We start from the raw sequence: 22,212 nt of genomic DNA, 5'->3' as shown, positions 1-22,212 counted from the left end.
AATAAAGCTACTGCACATTAAAACCTGTAGTTCTAGGAAAGCAGCTTTAAAATGCTATAGGGAAAAGTAGAAAGGCTAAAATTAATGAACTAAGCATCCTAATTATGGATTTATAAAAACAAGAGCAGAATCAACCCAAAGAAAGGAAAGAAATAAAAAGGAAAAAAAGAGCAAAAGTTAATGAAATATAAAGCAAAATAAAATATCAAACAAAGCCACCTATTGGTTCTTTGAAAGGATTAATAAATTGAGCAAGCCTCTGCAAGAATAAGAGGAAAAAACATAAATAAATGTTATTTATAAGGAAAAGGTGGACATGCTACAGCTGCAGCAGATATCTCAAAGCTAAAATTATATATTATTAACAACTTTACACCAATTAATTTGAAAAAAAAGCAAGCCCAAAAGGCAAATTTCTCTAAAAATATGCATTATCAAAACTCACTCAGGAAATAGAATAACTCGGGGTGCCTGGGTGGCTCAGTCGGTTAAGCATCTGCCGTCGGCTCAGGTCATGATCCCGGGGTCCTGGGATCGAGCTCCACGTCGGGCTCCCTGCTCGGCGGGGAGCCTGCTTCTCCCTCTCTGTCTGCCTGCCACTCCCCCTGCTTGTGCTCTCCCTCTCTGTGTCAAATAAATAAAATCTTAAAAAAAATAAAGAAATAGAATAACTCAATAATTTAATTACTATTAAAGAAATTCAATGAGTAGTTTAAAAAAAAAAAAAAACTTCCTACAAAGAAAACACAAGCGCAGATAATTTTATAGGTAAATTCAAAAACAGTTTATCTCATTGAGACTTTTTCAGGAAATAGAAAAAAAGGAACACACCCGAACTATTTTCAAGGGTCTAGGACCTAAGTTAACATTGATGCCAAAACCAAAGTTAACATACAAAGGAAAATTGTAAGCCAATTTCATTTATGGCTATAGATATAAAAATTTAAAATAGAGTATTTGCTGAATCCAACACTATTTTTTAAAAAAAGATCATATATCATGGCTAAATCGGATTTATTCCAGGAAAGCAGGGTTGATTCAACATTTTTAAACAATCTGTTGATATAAATCACCATGTTGACAGATTAAAGATGAAAATCTATATAGATGCAGGAAAAAACATGATAATATTAACAAAAGTTCCTGGTAATTACTTTTAATTAACTGAGAATAGAAGCAAACCTCCTTGGCCTGATCAACAGAAAAGAAACTGTCAAGTTTGGGAAACTACACATGGTACATACAGTATGGCTGATGCTCAAAGAGGTTAGATGACTTGCCTAAGATCATGTACCATAGACCAGACCACATCTTAATTCTCGGATTTTTTCACAATACCATTCTGATGCTGGAAAACAGAACTTTTCACAAAACAATTTAGAATATTCAAGATTTACCATTATACAGATCACATTTATTTGAATCTCAAATATTTCCTCTTTCCAATTAAAGACCTTATGCTCAGCTGCTTCCAGCTAGCTGCTGAGAGAAAGGGATAACATGTCTAAACTCTAAACATTGTTCACGTCATGCCACACTGTACATTGTTTATACTTTCCACCAGGATATATTTATGATACCAAGAAAGGAGCTGATTTTTTTTTTTAAGATTTTATTTATTTGCGAGAGAGAGAGCCCACAAGCAAGGGGAGTGGCAGGCAGAGGCAGAGGGAGATGCAGACTCCCCGCAGAGAAGGGGGAGCCTGATGCAGGACTCTATCCCAGGAGCCTAGGATCATGACCTGAGCTGAAGGCAGCCACTTAACCAACTGAGCCACCCAGATGCCCAAGGAGCTGATTTTAAATAGCTTATATTTCTTCTAGTTTACTTAAAAAGTGGACTCTGGGGCACCTGGGTGGCTCAGTCATTAAAAGTCTACTTTCAGCTCAGGTCACGATCCTTGGGTCCTGGGATCAAGCCCTGCCTGGGGCTCCCTGCTCAGCAGGAAGCCTGCTTCTCCCTCTCCCACTCCCCCTGCTTGTGTTCCCTCTCTCACTGTGTCTCTCTCTGTCAAATAAATAAATAAAATCTTTAAAAAAAAAAAAGTGGAGGGACACCTGGGTGGCTCAGTCGGTTAGGCGTCTGCCTTCGGCTGGGGTCATGATCCCAGGGTCCTGGGATCGAGTCCCGCATCGGGCTCTCTGCTCCGCGGGGAGCCTGCTTCTCCCTCTGCCTCTGTCTCTCTCTCTGTCTCTCATGAATGAATAAATACAATCTTTAAAAAAAAAAAAAGTGGACTCTATTTCTACTTAGATAAAACCCTTATCTTTATTCAGAAAGAATCTTGTTCTTTATTAGCTTGTCATTAAGTCAAGAATTGCCTGTAGGGGGGGCACCTGGGTGGTTTGGACGGTTAAGTGACTGACTCTTGATTTTGGCTCAGGTCATGATCTCAGGGTCCTGGGATCGAGCTGTAGGTGGGGCTCAACGATCAGTGGGGAGTCTGCTTGAACATTCTGTCTCTTTCCTTTTTTTTTTTTTTTAAAGATTTTATTTATTTATTTGAGAGAGAGAGAGCAGGAGCAGGGCTAGGGGCAGGGGAGAGGGAGAAGCAGACTCCCCACTAAGCAGGGAGCCCAATGCGGGACTCGATCCCAGGACTCTGGGATTATGACTTGAGCTGAAGGCAGACACTTAACCGACTGAGGCACCCAGGTGCCCCATCTCTCTCTCTCTTTCCCTCTGCCCCTCTCCACACTTGCCTGCTCACTCACTCTCTCTCTTTCTCTCTCAAATAAATAAATAAATCTTAAATTAGAAAAAAAAAAGAATTCCCAGTAGGTCCATCTTTACCATCTAAAAATGGCTGAACATAACAGCAACACACGAGCAGGTATTATTGAACAAGTCAGCTCTTTTTCAGAGGTGTAATTTTGATTTCGTATTAAATAATTTTCTGTTGAGTCTGGACAATGTGTTCAACATTAACAGATATTTATTAAGCTCCTACTATGTGCAGACACTATGCTAGGTGATCACAAAATAGGCAATTCACTGTCATGGTACACAAATCAACACAGAACTAATTCTCTCTGTACAGGAATTTTCTGAGTTGGAAGAGAAGCAACACTGTAATCTTCCTTAACTGGGAAATTGAAATTTTTAAACCATTAGAACATTTTAACAGATTTTGTGCCAATTCTTTTTTTTTTAATTTAAACAATTTAGTGATTGAGTTTAATTTTTAAAGATCTTATTGTTCATTTTATTACAAAATGTGGATAAGTCTACCCATTTGGATTCTGTTTTAATCAACTTTGATACTTGTACATATTTTTTCATTTAGGAAAATCTCTTCTCTTTGTATCTTGTGTTTTATTTCCATATCAGGAAGATTTTAAATGGTTAAAATTATTTTAGTTTTGCAATATACCATCCTAAATACAATGCATAAAAAGAGCAAACTTAATGAAATAGTTGGTTTGCCTCTCACGTGTATTTTTATTCAGAGTGAAATTTTCATAATGTATCAACTTTATAATTTAAGCTAATACGTTAATAATATCAATTCCAGAATATTCCTGGGTTGGCACATTGTGACCCTCAAAAATTAAGGTCTTTATATTTGAATGGATAAAGACTTAAACATAAGTCAATAGCCCTCCATCTGACATTTCGATAAAGACCCGGGGTGATGACTAGTCTTCAGGCCTAGAGACTGCCCTTAGTGAGCCATTCAGCTCCTAAAGGCTGTTGTTTCCCTGAGATTTGAGGCTTTTTTATCATCTTAGTGAAGGTATTTCCTAAAGATCCAGACAAAACGTATTCCTTTGCTTTCAAGACAGTTTACCTTTCTTTATCTTATTCATTATCCTTCTATAGAAACACAAAGGCTAAGTTATATTATTGAAGTTCAAGTTTGTCTAGAATCTTTGTTAAGAACATTGTCTTCACTTACTTTCCCTACAGTACAGCACAGAAAAGCATGAGGTGTCATCCAGGTGAATCTCGTGGATTAGGTGCCAGACTGCCACCTGGGTTTAAATTCCAGCTCCAATGCTTACCAGCTGTATGACTTGAAGTTCCTTAAACTCTCAGTACCTTGGATTCCTTATCATTAGTCTAAGGTGGCCAGCTCTAACCAAGTCTTATTTTAGAATGAATCAATTTTCCAGCTGAGAAAACATATCACTATAAAGTTTCATGGCTTAAGGCCCTTTGTTTGGTATGATAGCACACTTTTCTTTATGCTTTTGTCTTTGGATCCCAGCAGTAAATCTTGGGACTTTCCTGCTACCTGGTCTTGTTCTCCAGATCTTGCCCTTCCCACCCCCCAGCTTAGAAGTGAAGCATGGCTGTCCTTGAAGAGAAATGGACCCTAAGTGGAAGGTACTCATTTCTTTTCTCATCCCCAATCTTCATTCCTGTAACTTGCAAGTGAAAGAAACCCTTCAGGGTTCCTTGCCAAGGCAACTAGCTCAATGTCTTCACTGCATGGTTCAAAACATTATATCGTCAAGAGTTTGTGGTATGAGACATGGTCTTCCTCTAGTTTCAGTGAATGATGATCTTTCTTTAAGTTTGATGTTTTTTCCTTGTAAATATATTTCCGGTAGGGAATTCAGTAAATATATATTCACTGTAGTAGTTATCTATTTTTTATATCAAATATCTAATCTCTCCCTTAGAGAACTATAACATCCCTACTCTTAGCTCTGTTATTGAGGTTAATCTACCTCCACACCTGGGCTTTGGCAGGAGCTATTCTAATCCAAAACATGTATTTTATTTACCTCCTAATCACCAGTGATTAGTTCAGGGATTAGGATGAGCTTGACATTGCTGAGGTCCTTAACCTGGAAAAAACAGCTAAACAATGGATCCTGCTAATATAATTTGAGCTCCAAATCAAGCTAGATCTACAAAAACTAAAATTGAGTTTTGATATGATTTTATGTATTCATTTAAATGTCATTATATAAAAAAAATAAGGCCAAATGTGAAGATCTGCTTAGGAAACCTGTACTTTTTTGCTCATTGTACTGCCACTGTTAAAATACTATCTTGGGCCATGCCCATGATAAAATAGGAGAGGACTTTGTTAGGCACAAGCCCCAGATGCTTCTCCAGAAACAAAGGCACTGACTGGTGTCATATCCCTCCCCCACTCCTCAACATAAACACAGAGCCATCTGAGGGAAAGTCAACCAGGACAATGACTACCTAACTTGCTTACACCAAGCCACCCACCCCACCCCATGCTCTGGTGGGACTGCCCATTTCAGTCAAGCTTGTCTCAGTCCCAGTGAGGCAGCCACCCCCCCCCCTCCCCCGCCGCCAGAAGACAAACACAAACCCCTGCCCACAACAGATCTTCCATCCAGAGAGTTCTGTTGGGCCTCAATTCTGGTGGAGTTGGTGTCAGGTCTCATTTTGCAAGTAGATTAGAGCACACCTAGTTAAAACTCACCACATTCAGGCCAGGGACCAGACACTGTCCACAGCAGTCAAGAAGCAGACCACTGGCCTGAAGGATAGCAGCCAAAACATGACAGCTGAGTGCACACAGCATATACCGCAGACACCCTGTGAAGCGCCAGGCCCTGGGCACTACATGACCTCTTCATAAGGCCATTACTTTCAGGGGCAGGAGACATAACTAGCTTTTCATATCCATATCCAGGAGGCACGGGGAATGCCCTTCAAAATCACAAAAGCAAGCCAACACCTAGACATAATCTAATTAAATTTTCAAAATATAATGATAAAAAAATCTTAAAAGCAGCAAGACAAACGAAGTCCTTAACTTACAAGGGAAAACCCATAAGGCTAGCTGGAGATTTCTCAGCAGAAACTTGGCAAGTCGGAAGAGAATGGCATGATATATTCAAAGTGCTGAATGGGAAAATCTGCAGCCAAGAATACTTTACCCAGCAAGGCTATCATTCAGAATGGAAGCAGAAATAGAGTTTCCCAGGCAAACAAAAACTAAAGGAGTTCATGACCACTAAACCAGCCCTGCAAGAAATATTAAAGGAGGAGAGGGGTCACCTGGGTAGCTCCGTCGGTTAAGTGTCTGCCTTCGGCTCAGGTCATGGTTCCAGGGTCCTGGGATCGAGCCCCATATCAGGCTCCCTGCTCAGGGAGCCTGCTTCTCCTCTCCTGCCCCCCCTGCTTGTGTTCTCTCTCTCTCTGTCAAATAAATACACCAAATCTTAAAAAAAAAAAAAAAAAAGATTAATTCTTTTTTTTAAGTCTTTTATCTCTGTGGTAAGGTCTCCTGATGTCTTCTATTCTTTTCTCAAGCCCAGTGAGTATCCTTATGATTATTGCTTTAAATTCTTCATCAGGCATGTTACTTATGCCTGTTTTGCTTAGATCTCTGGCTGTGACCTTATCTTGTTCTTTCATTTGGGATAAATTTCTCCATCTTGGCATTTTGTCTAAGTCTCTGCCTTCTTCTGTATGATGGAAAAGTCTTTTTTTTCTTAGTGTAAAGCATGCCAATTTTATTTTTTTGAAAAACTAGTCATTACTTCCAATGTTATATTATTGCTTATTCTGGTCTCTATTTTATTTATTTCTGATTTTTATTATTTGCTTTCTCTACTAAATTTGTTAAGTTTCTTCTTTTTCTAGTTCCTTGGGGTTTAATGTAATTTCAACTTTTTTTCTTAATATAAGCATTTATAGCATAAATTTCACTCTACCATCTGCTTTTGCTGCACCCCATAGGTTTTCAAATATTGTTTTCTTTCTTGTTTGTTTTGACATATATGGATTTGCTGTTTGATTTCTTACTTGGGCCATTGCTTGTGCATTAGTGCTTTGTTTAATATTTACTATTATTTAATATTAAAAATATAAAATAGAATGTTGGTAGCACACACTCCAATCTCTAGGGCAATTTATTAACCTTTTATCTCTACAGGGAGAATATCAATCAATGGTTCCTAAAAGCTGGTCTGCACAACGGGATTGGTCAGTGACAACATTCCCACCAACCCATAGCATTCTTTTCCGATAAATTCTACTGCTATATGATGGTGAGCAGAACTCTGAGCCAAGTCCTAGGCATGAGAGGCAACTGAGGGGAAGTGCTCTGAAACTCTCTTCCTACTCTAACTAGATAACTGGCTGGAAAATTCCACCTCACTTCAGGGAGTAGCAGAAGGAACTGGAGGCATGGAGGCCATTGTTTTGTGGCTTTTAGTTGTGCCCAAGATATCCTGAACCAGTATTATGTGGCTTCCGTTATAGACAGCATACTTAATACAACCGAATTCATAAGGATAGTGACAAAAAACAGAATCTTAGAACAAGTTGACATTTTAACTCTAGTCTGTGTTGAAGAAGATTCCAAGATGGCAAACTTATATCCAGATGACAATTAAACAGTATAAATGTTATAAAATGGAAAGGGATTGTAAATTTTCCACTTTTGGATTTTCAAAAATGTATCTATCCTTTTTTGAGTATCTTAGTAGAATCCTGCTAACCTTCTGATGTGAAGGTTTGCCCTTTATTTTAACTATAGATTCCTTTTGGTGTGAGAGAAAAATTTTCTTTCCTTTATGATATTAGAATGATAGTATAGTAGTATTTATTTTTGCCAAGTACATTTCAAAATTTGCTAACCTTAGGTTGGGCCCACATTCCTAATTTTTTATTACTAATCCATGACCTTAAAAAGCTTGGAGGGGCACCTGGGTGGCTCAGTCAGTTAAGCGTCTGCCTTCAGCTTGGGTCACGATCCCAGGGTCCTGGGATCAAGCCCCACATTGGGCTCCCTGTGGCTCCCCCTGCTTGTACTCTCTTGCTCTCTCTGGCAAATAAATAAAATCTTAAAAAAAGATAAAAAAAATAAAAAGCTTGGAAACCAATGAGACACAGTGTTGGTTGTACGAATTCCCATTTCCAGGCTAGCCTTAAACTGCCCATGCCTGCCATTAAAAAATATGTATACACACACACAAACACACACACACATATATATATATATACATAGTACACTTTCATTTTAGAAAGGACACATTTGACTTTATAAATTTTATTTCTTAAGATTTTAATTAAAATAATTTAAAGAAATACACCACACAGAAATGTTACAGAAATACAAAAAAATTATATAGGCAAACAATGGATAATAAGAATTCTTTTTAAAAGAGATACACAATGATAAAAAAAAGAGAGAGAGATACACAATAGGGAAGAAAAATGAACAATTTTTATATACTATTCATACATTAATTATAAACCATAGCAGTAAAAGCTTTCCGAACATTGGCAAGAAAAGCCGAGAAATTGTTGGTCTTCCTTACATTCTCTTGAAATTCTGCCAGGCACTCAAGATGAGGAGCACTATCTGACACTAGAAGGAAAAAAAAAAAAAATAGAAGATAATTTGAATGAGATTTTTTTATGGAAGAGAAGTGTTTCTAATTTAGATGCTTTCATCTAATTCAAATCATTTCAAGTCCATTTTATTGAAATGCTTTGAGCACAGAACAATAGATACAACTGATTTTCATATCCTAACTATCTTTTGGACCTCTTCTTTGTTTAATCTCTAAATACTAAAATCTTAAGTACTACGATCTTACTTTAAAGGTAAACGGGTGGTAGTCAAGGGATTGAAGAGCTTAGTGATAAAGAACAGAATGCCATTTCCCATCATCTTTCTATACATTTTGTTTTAACTAAACTGTTTTAACAGGTGTGTGTGTTGTTTTTTTAAACAGTTAAGTCAGTTTTCTCTGTAAACCTTTGGCTTGACTTCTAGTTTCTGGTCACTAGATCAAAAGAGAACAACTTTCAAAGCCAACTTTTAATAATTTATAACTATGGGAAAAAATCTAAACTTTTATAAGTTTTCATTAGAAAATGTGACTGCCATTCTAAAAGTGTATTCTAATTATAAGGCTTCCTAATCAAATGAGACACAAAGTCCCAAGTAAACAGTACAGCTCTCACATGTAGTTGTACAAAATGGTACATCTTGGGACCAAGTCTCCAGTGAGGGTGGTCAAAGGAAAGGAATGATCCAGGTTTCTCTCCCAACAATTTAGTCCTTTGTCCAAGGAGAAGAAATTCGACCATGTCAGACTTCTAGCTCTTTGGTTGAGATCGCTTAGGAAACAAGGACCATGACCATAAGAGAAAGAATAGCGAAGAGCACTTGGTTCAAAATCACACTGTAGATTCTATTTTAATACACTATCAAATACTGTGATACTATGTAGCAAGAGAGAATATACAATTTGGAGAACACTAAAAACCTAGGTATGTGGGTTTTTTGGGTTTGCTTTTTAAAATTTAGCACTCATTAAAAAAAATTTACTGAGAGAATATATAAATACAATATACAATATAAATTCCATGAGAATGAGGACCGAGTCACCAGAGTACATTAGGGAGCCAACTCAGCAGCTCTCCTGAGTGTGTATCTGCTATAAATGCTTTAAGATGAGAACACAGGTCTAATGAGCTGAGAAACATTTTCCTGAATTCCAATAAATGAAAAATTACCTTAAAAGGGGCATTAGAAGAATTAAAAAGAAATAAATATATTTCCATTCTCTTCTTGTTCCCCCTATTATCAATCATATATATTCCCCATAAATTGATGACCTTCTGGCCTGCTGGAGAATCAGTAAGTGAGCTAAATTATCAATGTGTGGGATTTTTCAGGAGACAGTAATATTTCTTAAATTGATTTTTGGGAAGATAAATGATCACATTCTGATGACTTAGCATTTGCTTTTAAAATCAACTACTTGCATAAATTATAATATTCATATTTACATAGTTATATCCTTTATAACTTTAGCTTTAAGTTCTCTAAAAGGATAATTCAAACTTGTATATGAAATGCATTGATCTGTGGCCTTTAACACTTTTCTGCCACTGTGGCACCGTGCCGTTCTGAAGAAAAGGGACATATTTAGGATCCTACATAATAACTACAAATCACAACTATACTCACAGGCTTTAGAAGACACTATCCCATGAAGCAAGACTGGCAAAGAAAGCACTACCTTGTGGGAATTACTTTCCTTCCTATTACTTTCTATGTGGAGTCAGATAACATTTGGGGATGCCAATCTTAAATACTAGTTAAGAGATAGGAATACATACCTTCATACTCCTTGGCTTCATTTAGGTGGAGGGAAAACATAAATGGGTTCTCAGGATGCTTAGGGTCAATATTAGTGAATATAAACTGTAATTTATCACCTGAAAAGAGAGATTAGATTATTTGGTATGAGAATATTTTATCGTGCCAAGGGTTTCAATGGAGATGAGCTTTCTCACCTGTCCTTAATATCTATATGCTAAATACATACATACATACATATATATATTTAACCAAACCTCCAAATGTACAAGTTACAAATTAGTTTTAAATGAACTGTAGTATAAATATGATTTTTTTTTTTTAAAGATTTTATTTATTTATTTGAGACAGAGAGAATGAGAGACAGAGAGCATGAGAGGGAGGAGGGTCAGAGGGAGAAGCAGACTCCCTGCCGAGCAGGGAGCCCGATGCGGGACTCGATCCCGGGACTCCAGGATCATGACCTGAGCTGAAGGCAGTCGCTTAACCAACTGAGCCACCCAGGCGCCCGTATAAATATGATTTTAAAAAGCACAACAAAAGAAAATAATTGATACACTGGACTTCATCAAAAAATAAAAACTTTTGTCCTTCAAAGGATATTATCAAGAGAGTGAAAAGATAACCCACAGAATGGGAGAAAATATTTGTAAATCATATCTCTGACATGGATTTAATATATAGGATATATTTTAAAAAACTACAACTGAACAACTAAAAGAAAAGCAACCCAATTTGAAAATGGACAAAAAGGACTTGAATAGATATTTCTCCAAAGAACAGACACAAATGGTCAATAAGCACATGGAAAGATGCTCAACACCGCTAATCACTGGGGAAATGCAAACCAAACTACAATGAGATATCATTTCACACCTACCAGGACAGCTATAACAAAACAAAACAAAACAAGAAAAGTGTGGATGAAGACAAATGCAAGATGGTGCTGAAGCTGTGGAAAAGTTTGGCAGTGCCTCAAAAAGTTTAAATCAAGAATTACAATAGGACCCAGTGACTCTATTCCAAGGTACATACTCAAAAGAACTGAGAATAGGGACTCCTGTAACTTTGCCAACGTTTATAGCAGCATTACTCACAGCAGCCAAAAGGTGATAATAACCGAGTGTTCACTGATAGATGATCAGATAAACAAAATATGGTATATACACACAATGGAATATTATTTGGTCATGAAAAGGAAGGAACTTCCGATACATGCTACAACATGAATGAACCTTGAAAACATGCTAAGTAAAATAATCCAGATGCAAAAGAACAAATACTTTAGGATTCCACCTATATGAAATACTTAGAATAGGTAATTATAGAGACAGGAAGTAGATTAGAGGTTATCAGGGGCTGGGGGGGAGGAATAAGAAGTTACTGCTTAATGAGTACATAATTTCTGTTTGCAGTGATGAATAATTCTGGAAATGTGCTGATGATTGCACTGCATTGTCAATGTAATTAATGTCACTGAATTGTACGATAAAAATAGTTAAAATGGCAAATTCTAGGTCATAGTTTTACCACAATAAAAAAATGTACTACTAAACAGATTTAATTTGACCTTTTCTACACAGTAATCCAGACTTAATGCCTATTTTCCAAAAGACCTCCAAATGCTCCCAAAGGAGTAAATGCCCATTAGAAATTAAAAATGGCAGCCACAAAGTAGAAACTCACATACATTTTAATTTTGCTCTACAGCATAAAAAATTAGGAAATCTCATTTTAAAAATAGTTGTAATTAGGTCGCGGCTTGCGTGGAGTCAGCTCACGGGTCTGGGAGACCTGAAAATTGAGAGCTTCTTTGTACTCCAGCAGCTGCAACCGACAGCTCTGCGGCCGTCACCACGCCACAAAATGAATACACTGAGTTACACCGGAAGCAATATGGTTATTGTTTGAATTACCATGAAAAAAAAAAGAAAGGTCGAGAGGCTCATGAACGATCAAAGAAGGCAAAAAAGATGATTGGTCTGAAAGCTAACCTCTACCATAAACAGTGCCATGCTGAGACAATACAAATGAAAAAGACTATCAAGATGCATGAAAAGAGAAACACCAAAAAAAAGAATGATGAAAAGACTCCACAAGGAGCAGTACCTGTATATCTACTGGACAGAGAGGGACAGTCCTGAGCTAAAGTACTTTCCAATATGATTAAACAAAAACGAAAAGAGAAAGCAGGAAAATGGGAAGTTCCTTTACCCAAAGTTCATGCCCAGGGAGAAACAGAAGTATTAAAAGTTATTCGAACACAAAAGAGAAAGAAGCAAGCATGGAAGAGGATGGTCACTAAAGTCTGCTTTGTTGGAGACAGCTTTACTCGAAAACCACCTAAATATGAAAGATTCATTAGACCAATGGGCTTACGTTTCAAAAAGGCCCATGTAACTCACCCTGAATTGAAAGCCACCTTTTGCCTGCCAATACTTGTTGTAAAAAAGAATCCTTCATCCCCACTATATACAACTTTGGGCGTTATTACCAAAGGTACTGTAATTGAGGTGAACCTGAGTGAGTTGGGCCTTGTGACACAAGAAGGCAAAGTTATTTGGGGAAAATATGCCCAGGTTACCAACAATCCTGAAAATGATGGATGCATAAATGCAGTCCTGCTGGTTTGACAGCAGTTTCAGACACGAAAATCCTTATAATTACTGAAGACTACACACCGATCAGGAAGACCACCATTATTGTGGTGGTTCTGAATACCACCAAACAGCCTTACGTATCTGCAGTCATCAAGAGAAGTATTTATTCTATTGTGAAAAACATTAAAATAGACATTTATTAAAATAAAAAAAAATAGTTTTAATTACAAAAAGTAATATTGAAAAACATGTCTTACATTTTTAATCAAAATGAAATAATTACATTAGTACACCAGATTTTAAAAACAAGATTTATTGATTTATTTATTTATGAGAGGGGTGGGGAAGGGCAGAGGGAGAGAGAATCTTGAGCAGATGCCACGCTGAGCAGGGAGCCCGACACCTGTCGCAGGTCGCTGGGTTTGATCTCACAACCCTGAGATCATGACCTGAGCTGAAACCAAGAGTCTGTCACTTAGCTGACTATGCCACCCAGGCACCCCCAGTACACCAGATTTTTAAAAGTGTTAATAGAAATGGGAGGGAAACATGCCAATGAAAAAAGACTTCCTAAGATAATGAAGGGTTTAATTTGGGTTGTCTTCTTTAAAAAACATTTCCTGACTTTTGAGGGCCATGAGAAAGTTTTATTTTTAAATCTAAAATAATTCTAAAGCTTTCTGGTTCAAAAGCACCTCAGGATGACAGTAAGTCCAATGGATCAAAAATTCAGAGCTGGACCCTGTATCCTGTATTTCCCTCTAATCAAAAGGTTATTATTTTTTATTAAAAGCTTATTCCAACAGATGGAGGGGTGGGGCAGAAACAAGACTCACAGATATATGAATGAAGAGCCCAGACAATCAAAGAAATATAATTAAATATACAGAAAAAAGGTTTACCTTTTCATTAATAATCAAAGAAATGCACTTAAAAATAAATGCTCCAATTATATCAAGTCAACTACCAAAAAAAACCCAAACACAAACAAACTTAAAAAACTACAATTCTTGCAAGAAGACAATGAAATGGGTACTCTTTACATTGTAGAGAGATGTGCACAAAAGAATTAATATGGCAGGCCTGATGCTGCTATCATTAAGAATTTTAGAAAGGCCTGCTTGCAAGTTGGTCATTGGCTGGTGTTGGGGCCCCCCAAACCACCCCAGATTTGAAGAGTCACAAGGAGGAATCATAGGACTCCCCACAGGGTCATACTCACGGCTATGATTTATTAGAGAGAAAGGCTACGGCAAAATCAGCAAAGGGAAAAACACATGGGGTGAAGTCTAGAGAAAACCAGCACAAGCTGCAAGAGTCTCTGATGAGCTTCCCTGATAGACAACACTTTACACGTATTGTCACATTCAGTGCTAAGGGAACTAAGCACATCCTGTGTGACTCTGCTGGATTAAGACTCTTAAAAAATTATGTCTGAAAAAGTGTTTCTTTTAGACTTTGCCCCAGTGCCTTTTTTGGGCTGATTTTGTTTTGTATCCTCTCTGCAATAAATCTGAGCCATGAATATGACTATATGCAGAGTCCTGTAAGTCTTTCTAGGGAATCACCAAACCTGACGGTGATCTTGGGGACTGCTAACACAACAAATATTGATATAAATTGGCACATATACTACACATAACGCCATTAAAATATTTACATGCTTTAACCCAGTAATGCCTCTCTGGGAATTCCATGGAAATTATACAAAAGAAATGGAGAAGTCTATATTCACTATAGTACTTCTAAAACCGAACCACAGGCAGAATCCAAAGGTTAAGTTAGAAACAAACCTGTATTAAATGACAGATAAAAGATTGGATAAATTAAGATACATTAACGGAATGAATTATTACACTACCATTTTAAAACCACCAAAGGAAGGCGATAGCAACTGGAAAAATGCTAATCATACAATACCAGTAAGAACAAGGAACAAAAATTATTTTCGTGGTGGCAATCATGCCAAAAATACATTTATTAAAATACTGGATGATAAATAACCAAGACAGCAGTAATTATGTTAGGATGATAAAAATGTTTAAATTCTTTCCTATTTTCTAAAAAGTTAATAATGTTGTCATTATTTTCTTTGAGAACATTTTTTAAATTCCCTACTTAAGATATACCTTTCTAATCTCGTATGTTTTACTTACATTAATATACATACCATAAATTTTTCGAATTTCTAGTCCAAGTCGATCTTTATATAAGTCTGCAGATTTCTGTAGTCTTTTCAACCTCTCTTCATTAGCTTTGTTAGCAGCAGAAATAGCTATGATTTTTTTAAAAAATACACATATTTGAATATGAAATTTTTTTAGACAAAGAGACTTCACAGCATAAAAAATGTGCTTAATAGTTCCTGGCAGAGAATGTGTGATCAATAACTCTGTTGCATAAAATATACTATGGCTTCTCCAGACAAATCTAATTTAGTGAAACTGTCTCCCACTCTGCTTAATTAAGCTGCCATATCAATTGCATTATCACTCTGGTTATATTAGAAATCAAAAGGACCTTTAAGTAAAACAAGATAAAATACAGCCCACTTAGCTAACTTCACACAGCTTCCTTGCAGAACTGAGTGGCTGGCTATGTCCCTGAGGCATGTCATCCATTTTTAGTAATGAACTGGAGAGAAGGCAAGAGATACAGAATTGTGAACCATCACCACTTTGAAATTTAGGTTAATGTTTTAAATATGTGTATAACTGGAAACTTACTTTCCTTCTTCTTAGCATATTCTTCCTTAAGATCCTGAATATTTGCAGTCAGTACTTCCAGTTCCTGCTTTTTGTCTTTTATTTCAGCAATCAACCTTAACAAGTTATCTTTTTTTTCTTGAATGAGGTTATTCTGCCTACAGATCTCTGTAAGAAACACAAAGTGTTAGCTAGAATATATATACTTTGCTCTCCAACATCTATCACAGATAAGAAATAATTGACTTTCGGGGCGCCTGGGTGGCTCAGTTGGTTAAGCGACTGCCTTCAGCTCAGGTCATGATCCTGGAGTCCCGGGATCGAGTCCCACATCGGGCTCCCTGCTCAGCAGGGAGTCTGCTTCTCCCTCTGACCCTCCTCCCTCTCATGCTCTCTGTCTCTCATTCTCTCTCTCGCAAATAAATAAAATCTTAAAAAAAAAAAATTAAAAAAAAAAGAAATAATTGACTTTCATAAGATCAATAATGTTTTAGTTGGTAAGTGCTTCCTAATGGTTCAAAAATTATAAAGAACAAAAAGAAAAAAATCCTATTCTTTTCTATTTGCATTTGAAAATAAAAGACCCTGCAGCTCTACTCTTCAAGTAAGTACATAAATAAAGCTCACCATCAAAGACAACCAAAATCCGGACAATGTTTTTACACAGTGCTTTAAAGAAACGGTTCATTCTAATGTTGTATTAATGATTCTGGAAGACACTAAAAAAAAAAAACAACAGAAAGAAGTGAAGGAAGAGAGGAAGGGAGACAGAGAGGAAGGAAGGATGAAACCTCATTTATATTTGTAATAAACAAAACATCTAGGAATAATCTAGATCAAGAAATATGTAGGCCCTATATGAAAAAAAGGGCAAAACCTGTCTGAGACATGTATTTGATTTGACCTGGATGTATGGAAAGACATTTTATGCTTCTAAATATTATAAAGATGTCACTATTTCCCAAATCCATTTCTACATTAATGCAGTCCCAGTGGAATTTGAGGGAAGGGAAAGGGAAGACCTAAAAAAGTAACTATAAAATTTATCTGACGAATACACAGGTGAGAAGAGTTAAGGAAATACAGTAAGAAAAATAATGAGGAAAGGGACTTGTCCTATTAAATTTAACATCTGTGATTGTGACACTTTTAATACAATAGTGGGGTACCAGCTGAAGAAATGACATACAGTTTAGTTAAAACAAAAACTGCATTTCCAAACAAACATTGGTATATTTAGGAAATTAATATGAGAAATGAAATATAAAAACAAGTGGTAGATGGTTCCCCAAACCGTGCTGAAATCCAAAATAAATTCCATATTTATTAAATATTTAAATATAAAATGAAATCTTACAAAACCTAAAAGGCAGTATCTGAATATAAAATTACTTCTATGGGGAAAGATCTTTTTACTCAAAGGCAAAAAGAAATCAAAGAGAAAAACATATACCAGCTACATAAAAGTTAAGTAGGCGAAAAACCTCATATTTGATTCAAATAAGCAAACTCTACTATATGCTAGGAACTTTGTTCAACACCTTATACTTCTGTAAATTTACTTAAATTTCACTATTATACATTTTGTAGATCTAATTTAAAAGAGGAAAAAGGCTCAGCAGATGACTAACGTGCCCAAAGCTTTACTTGCTAGGATGCAATAAATAGAAGACCTGGATTCAAACTCAGGATTTGACTTTAAAGACCATGCTTTTGAGCATTAAATATTCTCCCCAACTGTTTTTTTTTTTTTTTTTTAAGATTGATTTATTTATTTGACAGAGAGAGAGAGAGCACAAGCAGGGGGAGCAGCAGACAGAGGGAGAGGGAGAAGCAGGCTCCTTGCTGAGCAGGGAGCCCAACTCAGGGCTCAATCCCAGGACTCCAGGATCATGACCCAAGCCAAAGGCAGCCACTTAACTGAGCCACCCAGGTGCCCCTCCCCTGACTGTTCTTAATCTAAAGAAGACACAAATATAAAATTCCTAAGACAAAAACAGACAAAAGAATAAACAGAGGAAATGTAGACTGCAGATGGTTAATAAATATGAAAGACAATTTAACACAAGTAGTAATCACAGAAATGCAAATAAAGCAATAACATACCAATTTTAATTTAGTACAACAATGTTTACAAAAATAATAGCTAGCAGTTGAGAAGAATGCAAAATACTAGAGTTCTTGTAGCATATCTTTGACATTGCAAAACAAGTCTTAAGGATATTCATGTCCTTTGATTAGTTATTTCATTTCTACAAGTTACTTTAAGAAAACAAGATGTGTGCAAGTACTTATATACAAAAGATTATTTTCAGTATTATTTATAATGGTGAAAAACTGAAAACATCCTAAATGGCTCATGGGTAAATTATTAAATACAGTAGATCCATAAGGTAGAATATTTTTTCAAAGAATTTAGCAATATGGAAAAATACTCTAAAAAAAAAAGTTATATAGACACCATGAACAAAATTATGTCAAAAATACTACATAGCACATGAAAAAGAAAAAAGAAAAAAAGTACGTCACTTTGTTAAATATGATTCTCAACGTTTCAGATAATTTGTTTACTTTTCTGTATTTTCCAAGAATTTGGACATGATCATATATTATGTCAAGTATAATTTAAAGATAGACATTTTATCAGAATTAACAGAAAGAAAAATGCTTTAAAAAAAAAAATTCAATTTAAACCAAAACCAAAGCCAAAAACAGTTCAGCCATTTCTTCTCCCAAACCCTGCCTCTGGCAACCACCAATCTGTTATCTATGAGTTTGCTTGTTTAAAAAAAAATTTTTTTTTTAGATTCCACACATATCATATAGTATTTGTCTCTCTGCCTTATTTCACTTAGCATAATGCCCTCGAGACCCATCTATGTCACAAATGTCAACATTTCATTACTTTCATGGCTTTATTCTATCGTGTATATATATATACACACACACCACAATCACTTTATCCACTCATCCATCTATGAACACACAGGTTGTTTCCTTAACTTGGCTATTGTAAATAATAAACACGGGGGTGCAGATATCTTTTTGAGTTAGTTTTCATTTTCCTCTAATAAACACCCATAGTGGGGATCATATGGTAGTTCTATTTTTAATTTTCTGAGGAACCTCCATACTATTTTCCAGAGTGGCTGCTATAGAAAAATACTACTTTAAAAAAAGGTAAGTATGTTGTATGACAAAAGAGATGCATATTTAAAGTCCAAAGGTCTCGGTTCCATCCTGGTTTCTCAGTTGTCACCCAAGGACCTTGGTCAAATTACAACTTTGGCGACGCTTATGAAACAAGAATAATGATGGCGGCTCCCTGTATTTACTTCATAGGGCTAGAGTCTCCAATGATAATAATATGGAAACTTCTAAACTATTAATGATACATAAATACCATATATGTCAGTGTTTTTCTTACAACATTTAAAGAACCGTATGGGGGCACCTGGGTGGCACAGGCAGTGGGTGTCTAACTCTTGATTTTGGCTTGAGTCGTGATCCCAGGGCTGTGGGATCAAGCACATCGGCCCTGTGCTCAGCGCAGAGTCGGCCTGTGATTCTTTCCCTCTGCCCATCCCCCCCCACCCCTGCTCTCTCAAATAAACAAATAAATAAATCTTAAAAAAAAAAGGTTCTGGAACCTTTCAGAAAGAAAAGAGAAGAAAGAATGAACTGTATGGATTTGTGCCCACACAAATGTAAGGGCCCTTGATGTTGCATAACTATTATTTTACGTGTACGTAGTCAGCTGTCTCTTTTATTCTCTAGGGCAGGTATTTCAAACTTTCACTACTACTCACCACACAAACCCTCCCTCGAATTTTCCTTCCATGTGGAAAGGTTGTTTCATGCTAACACTGGAAAGAGCAGACATTTTGGCTGCACTCTTAAACCTTGTATCTATCAAATGTATGACCTTAGCTAAGTTTCTTAATCTCAGTGAGTTTCAAACTTCTGTCTTGTAAAGATTTCAGGATTTAAGAGCCTGGTCCATAGTAAATGCCTCTCACTTTGAACAGAGGATCTTCCTCCTTTTGATAAATAGAAGGAACAGATGCTCCAGGTGGGCCAGAATTTTTGGCTAATTTGTTCTCTGCAGTATCTTCCTAGAAGGGTACCTGGCACAGAGTAGCTACTCAACAAACATGTGGTGAGTGAATAAGTTCCCTCAAGCTTGCCGACTCCCCACATGTATCTGTATCAGTATCCTCTCCTGACAGAGTACCAGTGGCTCCTTCTCCAATCTATGGTTAATCCAGATTCCCTCCCCTCTATTCTACTACTCATTGTCCCCGACCCTTTTTTCAACATCTGTTTCTCCACTGACTTCTTTCCTGCAGCAAATAAACATGCTCATTTTAGGGTAGACACCTTAAAAATGAAAAAAATTCTGTGCTCACTCAGCCCATTCCATTATTACAGCAATTATTACCATGTATTTTAATTGTGGATTCCGTTTGTATATTCCACTAAATTGTAACCAGTATGTAGACATTATACTTTGTGCACTGTTGTCTCCACGCTAGACAAATATCAGTCAAATCTTCACTGAATTAATTAAACTTAGGTAAATTATATTTCTGTTCAAGCATAAACTGTTATTTTAAAGAAAAACAACTGATAATGCTTTTAGATTTTAGACTATTTCGAGCATATTTTCACTACGGGTCATCTTTAAGAGCACACTGAGACTCATAGTAGCAAAAATTGATAGTTTCAAACTTACGTTTCTAACCCCCAGCAATTCTACAAACCAAGAATGTTTACACACACACACATACACACAAGTGGTTTTCCTTTCTGCTTGTGGTTACAGAAGAAATGAAAACAATAAAAGGGCAAGGAAACTTCAGGGCAGCTCAGAAAGTAAATACGGGTAAAAGGCTAGCATTATAGCCTACCAGGGTTCCAAAATCAAACGCCTTCAGGGGCCAGATAATAAGTGGGCAAAACAAAGCCAAAGAAATTATTGGGGATTGTAGCAAATTAAAGGACACATGTTCCATCTAAAGACATTCCATTAATAGTGTTTAAAACATGGTGCCGTGAAATTTAGCCTGTGGCCACAAGTCTGTGATCTGTAAGAATTCAATAAAACCTACACATACACCGTGGAAACTCCAGAGTGGTATAAACAAGAGGGCAAGAATAACAGGAAAAATATGGAGAAAACAGTCAAGAGTACTAACCCTACCCCCAAAGAACGGAGGAACTCCAGCTTTTCAACCCCCAGCCTATGACTTCCAATGAGAAAACAAACTCATTTTTCAAATAACTGGCATTTACACATCAGCACAGATGAATCTCACAAGCATACTGATGAATAAAAAAAAGGGACAGGATACACACAAAATGATGCCATTTATATAACATTCAAAAAACAATACTAAATACTAAGAGGTTAGTTCTGGAAGGTGGGAGAAGAGAAAAGTATACATGGGATGTTCTATTTCTTAAGCTGGGCTGTAGGTACACAAATGTTTATTAGTTTTATATGTATGTGTATATATACACACACACAATACATTGTTTTATTTGTATGAGGGATTGCCTAAAGATGTTCAATCTAAAAAAACTCTGTGATCTACAGTTTGTCACCTACGATTTTGATATTCCAGAAACATCTCAACCATTCGTTCTTCTTCCTTTAATTTCACAGACAGCTTTTCTGAAAGAGAAATTGGAATTGAAGTTTCAATTCAGCTGAAATAACATAAAAAGCAAGAACAACAAAACAGCATGTTACAAGTTAACTTCAGTTACCTCCACATGCTTTGATGGAGTCTTTGTAGGTATCTCTTAGTCCCACCATCCCACAGGAAGTGTCACTGACAGTGCTTTTGAATTTATTCCAAAATTCGTTTATGCTTTTATCAAATAGTGCAAGTTCGTCCTCTATCATTTTGGAAGAAAATGCTACAGAACAAATAGAACATTATATTTCTTATGAGTCATTGAAATCAAATCAGGCTCACATTCCAATCAAGCGTATTTTGGCAGTGTGACCTTTGCTAGAAAAGAGTTAGCAGTTTACTTTTAACTCTAGATATTCCAGGGCAGATCAAGCCACCTGGACTTAACCACCGTTAAGATGCAAGATTCCAGGAAAGACATCTTTACCTCCCAGGGACTTGTCAGTAGTGTAACTGCACAAGACACTCACACAGCTCTATGACCTTGGGAAAATGATTCTGACTCCGTTTTCTCACAAGTAAAATTGGTAACTTATAAGGCGTTTCCAGCTCTGACCATCTGAATTCTGGCCTGCATTGCCAGGTCCCAGATGGATGGCCCCCTCTCATAGGATAAGACCCCACATCTAGCCTGTCTCTCCCTCCCACTAAGATCAGGAAAAGTAGCACTGAACAGGCGACTGGAGTGGGAATTTAGTGGGCTTAGTCCAGGAAAGGTACAAGTCACCTGCACTCTCTGGGTCTTGGGGTCCTCTTCTGTAAAACAGTGTCCCGTAAGACTGCAGGCTCCACCAGTTTTCTGTACCGCTAATAAAACCTTCCCAGGAGGGCCACAGACCTCTCGTTCGCTGAAACCCGGAACCTTTCAGCCTCACCGCCGCCCACCCGACGTGCAAACAACAAGCGGTGCATTTCAGACCTCGTTCTCGAAAATAAATCCCGCCCGGAAACCCACTTTCCCTTATCGCGACAGGCGGATCGGGGAGCCCTGGTGAGTTCCCACCTCCCTCACCTTCTCCAGGAGGCCTGAGCCCCGCCACCTACCCACAAAAGACCTGAACCAATTCGAGCCAAAACCGGGTCTCCAGAACCAGGTCCCGCAGCCGCGCCGACTTTCCTATTTCAAATCTTAGGGCGCCTTGCTCCT

General features: G+C 37.0%; 1 protein-coding gene and 1 pseudogene across 2 annotated transcripts; one reads left to right on the top strand and one right to left on the bottom strand.

Annotated features, from left to right (window-relative positions):
* Positions 1-7,963: 7,963 nt before the first annotated feature.
* Positions 7,964-22,212, bottom strand: SPC25 (SPC25 component of NDC80 kinetochore complex). Of its 2 annotated transcripts, none has more exons than XM_035007832.1 (7): positions 21,793-22,212; positions 21,136-21,288; positions 20,975-21,040; positions 15,385-15,531; positions 14,829-14,933; positions 10,079-10,177; positions 7,964-8,312 (listed from the first exon to the last, which is right to left on the bottom strand). In XM_035007832.1, the coding sequence occupies exons 2-7, from the start codon at positions 21,272-21,274 to the stop codon at positions 8,188-8,190; spliced, it is 681 nt and encodes a 226-aa protein (XP_034863723.1). In that variant the 5' UTR covers positions 21,275-21,288; positions 21,793-22,212; the 3' UTR covers positions 7,964-8,187. The 2 variants fall into 2 exon arrangements, with proteins under 2 accessions (XP_034863723.1, XP_034863722.1); XM_035007831.1 differs by having other exon boundaries at positions 22,110-22,198.
* LOC118012602 lies at positions 10,999-12,860 on the top strand (annotated as a pseudogene).

The sequence above is a fragment of the Mirounga leonina genome, unplaced genomic scaffold, assembly GCF_011800145.1.
Source record: "Mirounga leonina isolate KUSES-001 unplaced genomic scaffold, KU_Mleo_1.0 Mir_151, whole genome shotgun sequence".
NCBI classification, from domain to species: Eukaryota; Metazoa; Chordata; class Mammalia; order Carnivora; family Phocidae; genus Mirounga; species Mirounga leonina.
The sequence above is the reverse complement of the archived record's forward strand: the minus strand, read 5'-3'. Positions and strand labels throughout refer to the sequence as shown.

Excerpts from the sequence above, each read along its gene's own strand:
- SPC25 (XM_035007832.1), bottom strand. The coding sequence starts at position 21,274 with ATGATAGAGGACGAACTTGCACTATTTGATAAAAGCATAAACGAATTT. Across the intron at positions 21,041-21,135 it reads CTCCATCAAAGCATGTGGAG|AAAAGCTGTCTGTGAAATTA; the intron begins GTAACTGAAGTT and ends TTTCTCTTTCAG. Across the intron at positions 15,532-20,974 it reads GTTTCTGGAATATCAAAATC|AGATCTGTAGGCAGAATAAC; the intron begins GTAGGTGACAAA and ends TGTTTCTTACAG.